A 15,227-nucleotide genomic window follows, 5' to 3' on the forward strand; every position below is an offset into this window, starting at 1 on the left:
AAGTGAGAACTTAAGTTTCTTTTCCTTTCTTTAGCTTTTGAATAGAGTTCATAGTCATCACACATTTCTGTTTATTCTTTCAGAGTATGGTAGAGTCCATCAAGCACTGCATTGTACTGCTGCAAATCGCAAAGGTAAGAAAGAAAAAAGTGCATGTTTAATTCTCTTTAATGTAGAAAAAAGAAAAAAGTGCATGTTTAATTCTTCTCTTTAATGTTTAGCTTGCCTTTTTTCAATAATCATTTTTTTTTTTTTTTTTTTTTTATGAGACCACAGCAGTGTGCATTACCTTCTGGGTGTATCTTTGGGGTAGTTCCAGGCTTAAGGGTGTGGCTCGGTACTCATTTCATCACATTTAGCACAGCCCTTGAAAAGGAGGTGGAACAATCTTTTCTACTTCATGTATTTATTTCTAGTGCAAAACTAGGAGTACCAACAGTTTTAGCCTGAAAAACCAAAAAACTAAGATTATCTTCTGCTTAATTATACTCCTTTTAAGTGTCTGGTTTTAGCTCTCCATTCTCCATGTGATGAAACGATTACTGCATTCGCTCACTGACTATTATGAAACGCCATGTGAGGGGTGGAGCTTATTACTTTCCACATCAGACTTTTGGGGCTCTTTTTTTTCTTCTTCCTTATCCAAGCAACCTTTTCTTTTCTTTTTTTTAATGAAATGACTATTCAACTAGTCTAACATTGTCTTCTTAAAATTTAAGGACCAAAGTAACGATCAGCAACACGCAAATGGAATGATAGTAAGTTTGATATTTTCTGTCCCTGACAAAAATGTAAATCGATCAAATTCCTAACTTTCCTTTCCTGCTTAATTTTCATTCAAAGTGAATCAGATTTCTTAACTGCTTGCTGTCTAATTTAAAGAAATGCTCTTTCCCTCATGTCTGCCACCACTCTTTTTTTTTTATTAAAGTCCAATTGAAACTTAGTTTTTCCACCTTTTTCCTACCATCTTAAAAAAAAATGTGTGATGTTTGTTTTCAAATTTGTACCCACTCCCTTTGTGTGCAGCACTCATGGTGTGCAGATGGAAATCTTGTTTGCATGGAGCTAATGAAAGAGTTCCATCTAAAAAGTGCTGTTGCATAAAGTAAAAACATCGCTGTTTTCTCACTATGTAGCTGACAACCGCGTGGCGCATGACACATAAACTGCTAAGTCATTTTATTTTATTTAACCATTAAATCAGTTCAGTTGTACAGAAACAAAGAAAAGTTTTCTTTTAGTCTAGTTCTTTTTCACACTGTCTCATTATAAACAAACCAAGAGATTGAGCTATGATGTGAGGAGCACTGGCCATGACTCATTCATTGGACTGTTTTGATGACTATAGTTCTGTGTCATCAGTATGACCTGAATTATCCCAGTGGTTCCCAAAGTAGGGTGTGTGCCCCCTGGGGGACAAAGTGTTGCTGTCGGATTTTTATGTGTGCGTTGGCTGCATTGCTTTTTATGATACGCTAAGGGTAGTATCTCACTGGGCTGTGACTTTTGGTGAGTAGTATGAGACACAAAATGCAACATTTTTGCGATGTTTTGTGTGGTGGCTCAGCGACTTGCAGAATGACTATAGTGATGTGTGTGTGTGTTTTGGTGGTTTTTGAATAGCTTTTGGGCTTGAAATCTATATCTGGCAACACTGATGATGATCATGCTTGAGCACTGCCAGAAGAACATGGGCACATTTGTGAGAAATAAACGTTAAAAATAAATAAGATAGATGATGCATGTCGCTTTCAATAATTCCACAGTAAAGGTAATTTTTGTTGCTTTATTTATTTTGTTTGTCCTTTAGAAGTTGTAGTTATGCATAAATTACAGTGTTTAAAATGAATTATAGTGGTGTTTAGAAACCAAAAAATATTCATATTTAGACAAGGGGAACCCTGCAGAAAAGGTCTGACAACCACTACATTAACCCATGCAACAAAATTGCAAGAATGGAGTACTTACTTTAAATATGTTACCATAATGTCATCTTCATGAAGTCCATCCATCCATTTTCTTCCGCTTTATCCGGAGTCAGGTCGCGGGGGCAGCAGCTCAAGCAAAGCAGCCCAGACCTCCCGATCCACATTCACCTCCCCCAGCTCCTCCGGGGGAACCCCAAGGCGTTCCCAAGCCAGCCGAGATATGTAGTCCCTCCAGCGTGTCCTGGGTCTTCCCTGGGGCCTCCTCCCAATGGGACGTGCTCGGAACACCTCTCCAGCGAGGCGTCCAGGGGGCATCCGGAAAAGATGCCCGAGCCACCTCAACTGACTCCTTTCGATGTGGAGGAGCAGCGGCTCGACTCCGAGCTCCTCCCGAGTGACCGAGCTCCTCACCCTATCTCTAAGGGAGCACCCAGCCACCCTGCAGAGGAAACTCATCTCGGCCACTTGTACTCGCGATCTCGTTCTTTCGGTCATGAGCCAAATCTCATGACCATAGGTGAGGATCGGAACGTAGATCGATCGGTAAATCGAGAGCTTTGCCCCCCTACTCAGCTCTCTCTTCACCACGACGGTCCGATACAGCGACCGCATCACTGCAGATGCTGCACCGATCTGAGACTTCGTGAAGTCTCAATCTGATTTTAAAGATCAGTATGGAGTTGCAACACATCAGCGGAGCAGACAGTCACCGCTCTGTTTACCAGTTGCATCACTGCACGTTTCAGAAGCATTCACTTGCTTGGTGCTTTCTGTGGTAGCTTGAGACAGTTCTATAATTTCAAACCATCCATTATCATGTCATCTTTCTCACATTTTTCTTCACTCCTTTTAGGTTTCTGTACTCAAAGTAGATTTTTTTTTTTTCCAGTCATGCTCTTCAAGCTTTTTTCTTCTTGTGTAGAATGTATTGGCAACTGGCAGCCTGCTTTCACATTACTATCACTAAGTGGGCAAGAGCGTGTACTACTACCTTCCCTTTCATCCTACCCATTCTATAACACAACTATGACCCAACCCACACATTTAACTACCATTACTGACACCTTGTGGTCAGAAAGAATATGGCATAATCATCACATCCCCCTTCTTTGAATGCTACAGTGTTGCACTAAGTGGAATTGATGAGCCATATGCTGTTTAAAAGTAAAACATATTTAAATGCAGGTGAGTTTGCTTGTGGTGCTTTCTTAATGCTCAGCTGTTTAATTGGTCAAGCATATACATAAGATTGACTTTAATGGACTCTGCAGTGAAAGTATATTATCTCAGAAAATACAAGTATTTGATTGTGGCTCAGCATTGGCAGATACTCCTTATTAAATTGATCAGGATGAGGTGCAAAAAATTTTGATCAGGGCATATGTACTGGCAACCTTTTTCCAAGCCCTAGTACTGGTAATGGTGACTTGAGGTAGTTTCATTTACGTGAACAGTATCGGAGTTTAATCTGATTAGTAGCGTTTTCTGATTACATTAACCAGAATAAACTCATAAACAGAGTAAGCAATAATCTGACTGACAGGTGCAGTATTCCAGTCTTCTGATTATTTTGAGGTGCATTGTGGATATGTAGACGCCTTAATCTGGCTGTGACCTCCAGTTGAGATTTTACCAGCATTTTGCAACACAAAAGATATAGAGGTTGTAATGCTGGTATGAGTTATTAATCAGATTATACTCTGTCTAATTCCTAGCTCCAAATTGTAACAATATGAGTCGTTTAAAGAATATTCCACTCATATTACTGTTTACATATTAGAGTCAAACCCAAATAGCAGAACAGCTAGGACACAAAAGGTGAGTTCCAAAAGCCAGTGTTTAACAACCAGAGGTTCACAAATCATACACTCCGAGGTAGATAAGGTCTGAACAAAATACGGTTCTACACCCACTCTGGGTGAGGAATTCCAAAATTACAACAGGTGTAGGGAAGGTTCTAACAAAAATACAATGTCAACCCACTCAGGGTGAGGGGAGGAAGCAAGGATGAACTTAAACTGTCAAAGTGTAAACGGTGGACCCACAAGGAGTAACACAAAAATGAGACCTTCAATAACCAATTGAACTAATTTGACACAGGTGTACTGATTAGACAGCAAGAACATGTACTAACAAAAAGGGAACACAGGGGGCAGCGGTTAACAGAACATACACAGGTGACTAAACACGACCATTATAGCCAAGTGGAAAAAGGCAGACACAAAGTGAAACAGATACCAAATAACTGATACAGAAATAAGCCACAAACCCAAAAGACAGTAGAATACAACCAAGATGCAAAAAACACTGGAGAAAAAGACAAGAAGGACCCGGAGACTGTGCAGAGAAAACAGTGGCACAACAGCAGGAGGGACAACACTGCGTCGGTACGAACACATGCACATGCATGCCAGGAAGAAGGACACACACAAGAAGGAAGAATGGCAGATCCACATGCATTCATACCCACCTCACAGACCAGGTGACAGAGACATAAAAGGACAGGCCTGACACAAAAATCCAATCAACCCCATAAACAGATGGTAACACAACACATTTAAACACCATAATCCACAATATGGTCTTATTCAGAATAAGGCCAATAATCGGATTACTGCTGCCCATATTAACATAGTCACCAAGTGAACATAACCTTGCACAGTTTGAGAAAAGGCACATAGAAGTAATGGTGATATGCAGAGTGTTTGAACAATGAACTATAGAGAATTTTTACTGATCTGTAGTCTAGTCTTATTTCACATTTAAGGTCAGGTCTGGGAGCATGCACTGCTGCAGCGTAGTGCCACATCATCGCACCACAGAACCACCTTGGGACCTGGATCATAACCACCTACCCCACAGATATATATATATATATATATATATATATATATATATATATATATATATATATATATATATATATATATATATATATATATATATATATATATATATATATACACACACAACCCCTGGCAACAATTATGGAATCACCGGCCTCAGAGGATGTTCCTTCAGTTGTTTAATCACAGACGTGACACAAAACTAAAGTCATTTCAAATGGCAACTTTCTGGCTTTAAGAAACACTATAAGAAATCAAGAAAAAAAGATTGTGGCAGTCAGTAACGGTTACTTTTTTAGACCAAGCAGAGGAAAAAAAATATGGAATCACTCAATTCTGAGGAAACAATTATGGAATCACCCTGTAAATTTTCATCCCCCAAATTAACACCTGCATTAAATCAGATCTGCTCATTGACATTGACCCTATGCCATGACATTGACCCTATGTGTCTTTTTGCAAGGAATGTTTTTGCAGTTTTTGCTCTATGGCAGGATGCATTATCATCTTGAAAAATGATTTCATCATCCCCAAACATCCTTTCAATTGTCCAAAATATCAACATAAACTTGTGCATTTATTGATGATGTAATGACAGCCATCTCCCCAGTTTCTTTACTTGACATGCAGCCCCATATCATCAATGACTGTGGAAATTTACATGTTCTCTTCAGGCAGTCATCTTTATAAATCTCATTGGAAAGGCACCAAACAAAAGTTCCAGCATCATCACCTTGCCCAATGCAGATTCGAGATTCATCACTGAATATGACTTTCATCCAGTCATCCACAGTCCACAATTGCTTTTCCTTAGCCCATTGTAACCTTGTTTTTTTCTGTTTAGGTGTTAATGATGCCTTTTGTTTAGCTTTTCTGTATGTAAATCCCATTTCCTTTAGATGGTTTCTTACAGTTCGATCAGACATTGACTCCAGTTTCCTCCCATTCGTTGCTCATTTATTTTGTTGTGCATTTTCGATTTTTGAGACATATTGCTTTAAGTTTTCTGTCTTGACGCTTTGATGTCTTTCTTAGTCTACCAGTATGTTTGCCTTTAACAACCTTCCCATGTTGTTTGTATTTGGTCCAGAGTTTAGACACAGCTGACTGTGAACAACCAACATCTTTTGCAACATTGCGTGATGATTTACTCTCTTTTAAGAGTTTGATAATCCTCTCCTTTGTTTCAATTGACATCTCTCGTGTTGGAGCCATGATTCATGTCAGTCCACTTGGTGCAACAGCTCTCCAAGGTGTGTTCACTCCTTTTTAGATGCAGACTAACGAGCAGATCTGATATGATGCAGGTGTTAGTTTTGGGGATGAAAATTTACAGGGTGATTCCATAATTTTTTCCTCAGAATTGAGTGATTCCATATTTTTTTCCTCTGCTTGGTCTAAAAAAGTAACCGTTACTGACTGCCACAATCTTTTTTTCTTGATTTCTTATAGTGTTTCTTAAAGCCAGAAAGTTGCCATTTGAAATGACTTTAGTTTTGTGTCATGTCTGTGATCTGCTTTTTTTCTACAAAATTAAACAACTGAATGAACATCCTCCGAGGCCGGTGATTCCATAATTTTTGCCAGGGGTTGTATATTGTTTGTGGGACTGCTAACTGAACCAAGGAAAAAGTGCACCATAAGAACAGCCAGACCAAACAAATCAACTCTGAAGTGTGAAAGTTACTTAAATGTGAAATGCTTCCTACCTGCACGTTTTCACTGGTAAATACCTTTGTTGTTTTTAGTTTACTCAGTCATCTGTTTGATTTTTTGAACACATAGAACGAGTATAACATCATTGTTTTTAGTCATTTTGGTTGGGCTTTAATTTTAATTTTTAATCTTTAATCTAACTCATTTACTTTTTAACAATGATTGGCGAACTATTCTGTTCAAGTGTGTGTGGTGGGGGGGTGTCTTGTTAGAAAGTAAACATCTAATGTATTTATGTCAGAGATACCACCCCCCACCCCCCACCCCCCAAAAAATAAATAAATAAAAAAAATATAACCTAAAACAATATGGTCTCTTTTCCAAGCTCAAAGACTTGAGGGTGGTTGGAAGTACAAAAGAAATAAAGGATGTGGGATGTGTGCTTCAAGATGAAAGACTGGAGAGAAACTGATCTTCTTAGATATTTCATTGAGCTCACTCCTGTTTTAGCTATCCAGTGGCCTGGACAGTGGAAAATCGATCTGCAAACTTCTAATATACTTTAGGAAATGACTACTATTGTAAAGCTAAACACTTATAATGCTAAAATGTAGAAATGCTTCAGTGTGACGTAGATCGCAAAGATGAAAGTAACTGAATTCATCTCACAGACAAGTGTGGATTATGTGGCAAAAATAACAAATGATCTGCCTATTTTATGTGCTATCTAGATAGCTTTGATGTCTAAATAGGTGCTCACCAACTGTGGTCCAAAAGTTATTAGGTACACCTTTCTGCTACTGGCATGGGCCCCTTTTACCTTCACTTAAATGCAGTAATTCCTCATGGCACAAATTCACCAAGGAGCTGGAAGCACTTGTCATATTTTGGACCATATTGACGTGATAGCATTATGCAGTTACCACACCATTACACCATCAGCAGCCTGAAGTGCTCATGTAAGGCAGGGGTGTATCCATCCTTTCATGTTGTTCCCCTAAATGAAGAGTCATTGGAACAGGAAACTCTTCCTGAACTTTATTGTCCAGTTTTGTGAGCCGATAGCCAAGTTAGCCGCAGTTTCCTTTTCTTAGCTCGCAGAGATTGTGTCTGGCGTGGTCTTATGTTACTGAAGCCCACTTACTTCAATGCGTGACGTATTGTGTGTTCATGGATGCTGTTTTTGCCTACTTTGGTTATAATAAATTGAATTGAACAAGTAATTATTTCCATTGCTAGTCCTTTTCCATCCATTTGAGCCAGTCTGGCCATTCTTCTCTGACCTCTGCCATTAAAGCATTTTGGCCCAGAGAACCACCACTCACTGAATGTTTCTTTTGTTTTGGACCACTGTTTGTCAACCCTAAAGACTTGTGTGTAATCCCATTAAGTTTGTGGAAAAACTATAACCAGTCCATCTGGGACAAACACCCACACCATGTTCAGAGTCACTTAAATCACCTCTCTTCTCTGTTGTGAAGCTTGGTTTGAACTTTAGCAGATCCTCTTGATAATGTCCACATACATAAATTGAGTTTCTGCCATGTAATTGGCTGATTATATTTGCTTTAATGAGGAGATGAACAGTAAGTGGAGTGGCCAGTGAATTTATTTTTAACAGCTAATTAACCGTCAGCGGACACCAGGCTGAGCTAAGCAGGCATGAAACGAGCAGAGAGAAATGGAAAAATATGCAGGGCTGGCGATCTTAAGGGGCAGGGCTGGGGATCACAGGTCTAAATGTTTGTTGTCCTACCTTAAAGGCAACAAAGTAATGCATGTCATGAAGTGCTTTTGAAATACTTGAAAGACTGACAGGAAATGTAATAATATTTGAGGTGAATTGCAAAAAACTGCAAGAATTGCTTAATGTTAATTGAGCACACAGGAGTCCTGTTGACTACTAACTGTTCAACTTGGGTGTAAAGTGTGTTTGTGTTGTTGCATTTTCTACCTGCTGCAGTGATAATGGAGCAGGTAGATCAGTGGGAGTTGGGCTTCCAATATGTGACCCGAGTTTGATTGCAGTCAGTTTACCTGTTTATGCCCTTCTATCAGTCCACCCGGCAACATTGAGCTTCAGGGCATTTATATTCAACATAGTAGATTTAGTAATGTAGCACTGATAATCAGTCTGTAAATGTAAATTTATCAGACATTGCACTGCTCTGCTTGGTTGTTTTCCTTTGCCCATCGTATTGTATCTTCTGTTGCTTTTAATTTGTCGCATGTACAGACAGCCTCTTGCAAATATCAGCAGCATTTCTTTGCAGAGTGTTTTGATTTTCAAAGTGTTTTATTCTGACTTGGACATCCTGAGAATTTATACAAATTTGCTGGACATCATAATTTGCCTATACACACATACTGCACATTCTGCGTGAAGTGGACAAACGCGGTTTTTGGCACGGCGAGGGGGACAGTCTCCTGGAGCGTATTTTTTTCACAGCACCTATAGGGGTGGCACAACGCAGTTATCATAGTCACTGTGTGAGGAAGTGGCAAATTGACGTCCCGCAGCTGTAACCGTGGACAGACGTGCTCCTCCTTGACCCGTGCGCTCTGCTCCATGGCTCCGGATGGAGCATCGTGCTCAGTGCTCCGCCTCCACAGCGTCTGGCAGAGCAAAGTCCATTAGGATGCAGCAGAGCAGAACCAGAACTCCAGCAAACAATGCAGGCCATTAGTTTATTAAATAAAAGGTGTTTGAACGTGGACAGACAGGGTGGAACAACAGGTTTGAATCTCACTGGAGAGGACAGGAGCGCCGTTCACATTAGGAGCTGAAGTGACTTGAATCTGACTTTTTTTGTGTGCCTGCAAGAGTGTGGTTTATCCTATTTTTACAGTACATTTCCAGCAGCTGGAAACTCTTTTTTATTGTCATGTACATTGACAAAATAAAATATTAATAAAATTTAAAAATGAGGCTTATCTTCATAATTAACTGGTTTATTTGATGGAGAAAAAGAATCACATTTGATTTAATTGGCATGGGAACATTTCAGTTTAGATTTTCTTTTGAGCCACAAATGAAGACCAAAAAATTAGGGAGGAAAAAAAGGCAAATACTACATGATCAAATTTTTGTCAAACCTAAAACTATTGCAGATGAAATGTTAAATATTTATACATTTAGCCTAATATTTACAAACATCAAGCTAAATATTTAGCTAAATGTTGAGGCAAATAAGCACCTTAATAAAAGAGCTAATTGTTCCTCCCTGAAAGACAGATTAAAAAATCATCTAATGACAGACATTTCGCTTGTAATTTCAAATTTGCAATTCATGGATATTTTGTATCAGAGTTATGTTGTACCCTGCGGTCCTTTGATGTCAATTTCAATTGCAAATTCAGGAGCACTTGTAAAATACACACACACACACACATATATATATATATATATATATATATATATATATATATATAATACAAAATGGCTGTGTGTGGGGGAAAAAAAAAATGGGGGGGCGCACATAGAGGTTCTCGCCCAGGGACTAATTCAGTATAGAACTGCCACTGGGAGTGAGGGCAGAATCTTTGTTTTCTCAGTGGTTATTGACGTCGGGGATGTGTTCTGGCTCTTACACTCTTAAATGCTTAGGTAGACTGGGTCTTGGGTAGGGTTGTGGAGACCATTGTTTAGGTGCCTTTGTTAGCAAGGAAAGGTTTGCTGACCTTGACTTGACTTCACAGATGATGTTGTAATCTTTGCAGAATCAGTGGATACTATGATTGCTGTACTTCACAAGCTGAGGGAGGGATCGGTGTGTTTGGGCTTGTGATTGTCCTGGATCAAGACTAATATCCAAGTTTTCAGTGACTTCCTGGAACTGGCCATCAAAAAATGTCCATATGTGGGAAAGCGATGAACTTGAAGAGATGGTCACTTGTCTCTGCAGTGACATTCCTGTCTCTGGGTCCTTGTTCTTTGAGAGATTCTTGATAAATGCTTATCGAGTCATGGGTTTGCTGCACAGTGGTGTTTGGTGATGCCAGTACCTTTTCAGGAGAACAAGGGTTCTGGCTCTTCATGCATGACAGTGAGAATTTGATGCTAATTGGACAGCTTCAGTAGTAGATCACTTCAAAGAATCATTGGGTACTGCTGGAATGACTGTGTCTGTTACTTTGGGAGGCTTTGATGAGGGGTATCACGTGCATTGTGTTTGAACATCAACTATGCCATTTTGGCCAGGTGAGGCAATCATTGTTTCACTGCTGACTCACCGAAATGATGTAGGTGCAGCAGCAGCAAGTCTGACTCCGATGTGCTGCTGTGGCGCTCTGATTGGTCCCCGTCTTTTATGATGAAATTATGCTGAATTTATGTGAAAATGATTGTTGTACAAAAGCTTCAGATATCTGTCGCTGAGATGGATGATGACTGGAGTGCACTTTGAAGCAGAAACAAGGTGATAATTGGTGAATTGCTGCCGACGCTCCAAAATGATGCTGCTGACACTCCAAAATGGCGCATGTGAAGTGAAGGCAGGGTGGACCAATTATTAGGGCGGACCATTCGGTCAGCAACATCGTTTCCCGTTAAGAATCGATAAGAAGTTATTCAATCCACCGAGATCAATAGTCTTTTTACTTAACAATTCCCTTGTCTGTTCTAAAGTTCACATTATGCCGGACCAGCTGTTGTTTTTGAGAGTGTGTATTAGAAAAATGATCATTTCTCTACATTGATTGCAGATTGTGCTGATTAAAGTCACTAACTGGGACTCTTGTCTTGTTGCGGGCAAGAAATGAGAATCGTCCTCCGCTCCACACCGGAGATTTATTTGTTCATCATTAATTTTTCATGGGGCAGTGCACCCGATGGTTCTCTAGCATTAGCTGGACCCACTTTGCCGGTTCGTAAACTGAAGCTCAGATAAAGGAAATTATAATAATAATGATAATAATAATATCCTCTGTTTTGTGGGACTAACTGCACAGCTTCAAATGCTGTGAGGCTCTCTGCAGAGTAAATTTGGAAAGATAGATTTCAGTCAGAATTAATAACTTCAAAGTGAATCGCTGTTTTAAATCAAATGACACCTCTTTCCAAATGTTAAATATAGATAGACCACAAACTACAACCGACCAAAACGGTTTTGTTTTTTTTTTGTTTTTTTTTCTTCTCCCAAACGTCCTCAGTTTTTTATGAATTACATTGATCTTGACTTACAGCGCAGCCGGCTGCAAGATTGGAACTCAGAGGCTATGGAGTTAAATTGGTCTCATTAATACCTGAAAGGAAATGCTTTTGACAAAAACTACAGGTTTTATTTACAGATATATTTATCTACATATATATTTCTATTTATAACCAGAGATCTAGGATCCGCCATGTACAGATTTTTTTATTTATGTCCAGAGATCAAGGATCCAGTGACCAGTTTCGTATTTATGTACTTTAAAACTCAATAAAATGTTATTGACATAGAAAACCTGTAAAGCCTACTTTTAGTACACAGAAAATTCACAAGAGGTATTCACAAGAATCTGGTACCGATAGCTTTGAGTTGCGTTAGTGGGACATGTTGGATTACAAAGAGAAACCTGTCATTTCATGCAGTATCTCTGTGTTCTCCAAAAAGATACTTCAACCAGCTACTGTGCTACAGCTTCCCAGGTTTACTGTTCATGTGTGATCAAATCAATTTTATTTATATAGCGCCAAATCACAACAAACAGTTGCCCCAAGGCGCTTTATATTGTAAGGCAAAGCCATACAATAATTACGGAAAAACCCCAACAGTCAAAACGACTGTGTGATGACACAGTCGTTTAACTGACTCACTGTGACTGTTCTCAAATGGCTGAATGGTATCACAATACTGGAAAAATGACCAATTACAGGTCATGATTGAGAGGAACATGTAACTTTGACAAAGGCTAGCCACACACAGTCAATAGTAGTGCCAGGAACATTTGTTACAGGATCAGGGTCGATATACTCCCATTGTGTTGATAGAGGGCTGGCCAGTTTTGTCTTTGACATTGATGTCTGTGACCCTGTTAATCCGTGTGTGTGAATGGATGGAGCCAATGTGACAAAGGTTCTGATGAGATGAGTGCGTGCATATTGGAAAGTCCTCACAGAGCTTTACCACAGGGAAAATAAAGAGCCTAGAATTAAAATTAGTCACCTTTATTCTGACAACAGACAGGGTAAGAAGCACCTTTTAGTTGTTGTGTAAAGTTGCTCTTTGACGTTACCACTTCTGCATCTTTATAATGAGTTGATTATATAAAGCCTTGTAACATTACTGGAAAAATTTGGTAAAAGACCATTTGTTTGCCTTGGCTGGGCGGTATACATATTAGCTGTTTTTGTTGTGTAAACATCAAGCTTGTCTGTATCTTTTGAAGAAGCTCTGAAGTACTTGTAAGTGCTGTGTCAGAGGGTAACCTTAAGAGGGCATTTGACTTTGGTATTACTGACTGTATTTCATTGTGATGAGCATGAGCGTGCATTCTTGCAATTTCATAAAAAAAAACTGTCATCAGTTGAGGCCATGACTGAAGCTAATTTGTTTGCTTATTTAGATGGTCTCAGAGTTTCCCTTCAACATCTTGTTTTGGTCAGCGGGCAGTGGAAATGTTGTGCTGTTGTTGCAGCAGCATGTCAATGTAACTGTGAGGCTGCTGTTTTTGTTTTCCCTCTAGAGCACCATCAACCCAGTAGATGGAATCTACCAACCCCCTCTGGACACTCCTGTAGTCAACACCACAATGCCAACACAGACTACATTACCCACAGGTACTGCACACATGGCTGCATGTGGTACTCACCAGTGCTCATTTAAAACAATCCTAATTAGCCTTTGTACACACCTGTCGAATCTGTAAACAAGAATACTCTAGGAAAATATTCCACTTAAGATTTTAAATTTATTTAATTTTTAATTTAAGGGAAGGAGCTGGAATGACCAATATTATATGTAGACTTGGGTTTGATTCCTGGTCATGTTACCTGTTTATGTCCTTGGACTAGATACTTCATCTGTGTCATCCCTCTCCACTCAGCTGTAAATGGGTCTCAGCCATTACTAGGGAGGTAACCTGTGGTGCACTGGTGTCCTTCCGGGGGAATTCATTGATTCACATCCACTTATTGCTTTGGAATCCAGACACAAGCACCTGTAGCATCTATGGGCCCCACGGCCAATGTCATTAAGTGTTGTCTGTCCGTATACTGTGCATGTGAGGGGAATTTTTTTGTTGGGGGTGGTTAGACGTACTCTGCAAATATTTAACTAAATTAAATCTGTCCTGAGTAAAGCTAACTAAACTTAATATCCTTTTTTTTTTTTTTTTTGCATCTGACCACGTTTAGGACTTGACTATATAAATATAACGCAATGCTAAAATACCCTCGACCGAAGGAGCATAATAATAGGAAACAGAATGTGACCTTTTGACCTCTTAAAATAGGTCAGTGTTAGCCCCAAGAATGGTCCCTGTGAATTTGAAGAACCTGGCAGTAATAGGACTGGAATTATGTTGAGCACAGACAGGCGGACACAAAGTCTTTGCAATACCCGATGGCCATATGTTGGTCTCTGGTAAAAATGGTTTAAATATGAACCCTGCAAACTAGGTTGTTCTAATTTCAGTTTCTTACTAGATTATGTAAACTCCTAAACAGCCTGTGCCTGTATTTGCAGTGTCACGCTCATTGTCTCAGCTTCTTGGAACTTGTGCTGCTCAGCAGATTTTCAGATTAAGTTTCAAGTAGAGGTTTAAGTGTCAACTCATCTGCTGTCTCTGTTCTTCCCAAAGATGCTTCTCAGGTGTGTAAATCGGACCAACGACCATCCACATTACCTGTCGGGCCCGTTGTGACGGTAATGGGCAGTCTGCATACCCCAACTCCCAACAGCACAGGTGAAACATCACTTCAGTCCAGCAGCCAGTCACATGGCAACATTGAGAATCATAGCACCAATATATGTTAACTTGTAACACACAGTTACACATTTTACAAAAATACATTCTGCTTGTAGTGATGTTCAGTGAAAGAACAGCGTGGGTCTTGATGGTGTTTTTATCATTTCAGTCTCATTCCCACACAGGAGAGGAATGAGCAATGTTTGAATGTGAACTACTGTTTGTGTACATGTACCTTGTAGTATTCTTACACATGGATCACATGTCATTCTCTTGTACAGTTTTGGTCAGAGTTATTGGCGCCCCTATATTTTTAAGCACAATTTAAAATATGTTCAGAAATAAATGCAAACAATATAATTCAAATATTTTTTTTTTAAATGTCTGCAGGTTTTGAAATGAAACAGCAAAACAAAAACCTTTCGTATGCTGGTATGCATGTTTAATGGCACCTTTTGATGAATTTACAGTAAATTGTCACTTTCACACCAGTTTTTTTTTTTTTTTTTTTTTTTTTTTTTTACACAAATTGGTGGATGAATATTTGTAGTCACTGAGTATGTCCTGGACTTCATTTCCATCAATCAGTTAAAAATACAAACGTGCATGATAGTGTTTGGTAAATCTGTTTGGAGTAGGCAGTTCTCAAAAATTGAAGGCCTGTGCAAGGAGACGACGAGTGAGGAAAGATACCAATGACAACGCTGAAAGTGTTATAGACATCTGTGGTTATGATTGGAGAAACTGTGCATAGTGCAGCGTTTGACTGTTGTGTCACCAATCACAGCTTCGTGGTGAAGTGGAAAATAGGACTTTCTTGAAAAGAGAACCTGAAATTTCAGCTACAGTTTGCCGAGCGTTAGCTGGGAGATTGTAGCCTAGATAAGATCAGTTTCCTTGTATG

At 39.4% G+C, this 15,227-nt stretch overlaps 1 protein-coding gene across 4 annotated transcripts in view; it reads left to right on the top strand.

The window, feature by feature from the left end:
- osbpl9 (oxysterol binding protein-like 9) overlaps positions 1-15,227 on the top strand; it is an 81,622-nt gene that overhangs the window by 51,180 nt on the left and 15,215 nt on the right. For 3 of the 4 annotated variants that reach the window (XM_034179696.1, XM_034179699.1, XM_034179698.1), the window contains 4 exons: positions 84-134; positions 720-758; positions 13,100-13,193; positions 14,216-14,320. In XM_034179696.1, coding sequence (XP_034035587.1) covers positions 84-134; positions 720-758; positions 13,100-13,193; positions 14,216-14,320 — 289 coding nt within the window. The remainder of the gene's footprint in view (positions 1-83; positions 135-719; positions 759-13,099; positions 13,194-14,215; positions 14,321-15,227) is intronic. The other variant, XM_034179697.1, reaches the window with a different exon arrangement.

The sequence above is a fragment of the Thalassophryne amazonica genome, chromosome 10 (assembly GCF_902500255.1).
Source record: "Thalassophryne amazonica chromosome 10, fThaAma1.1, whole genome shotgun sequence".
Taxonomy (NCBI): Eukaryota; Metazoa; Chordata; class Actinopteri; order Batrachoidiformes; family Batrachoididae; genus Thalassophryne; species Thalassophryne amazonica.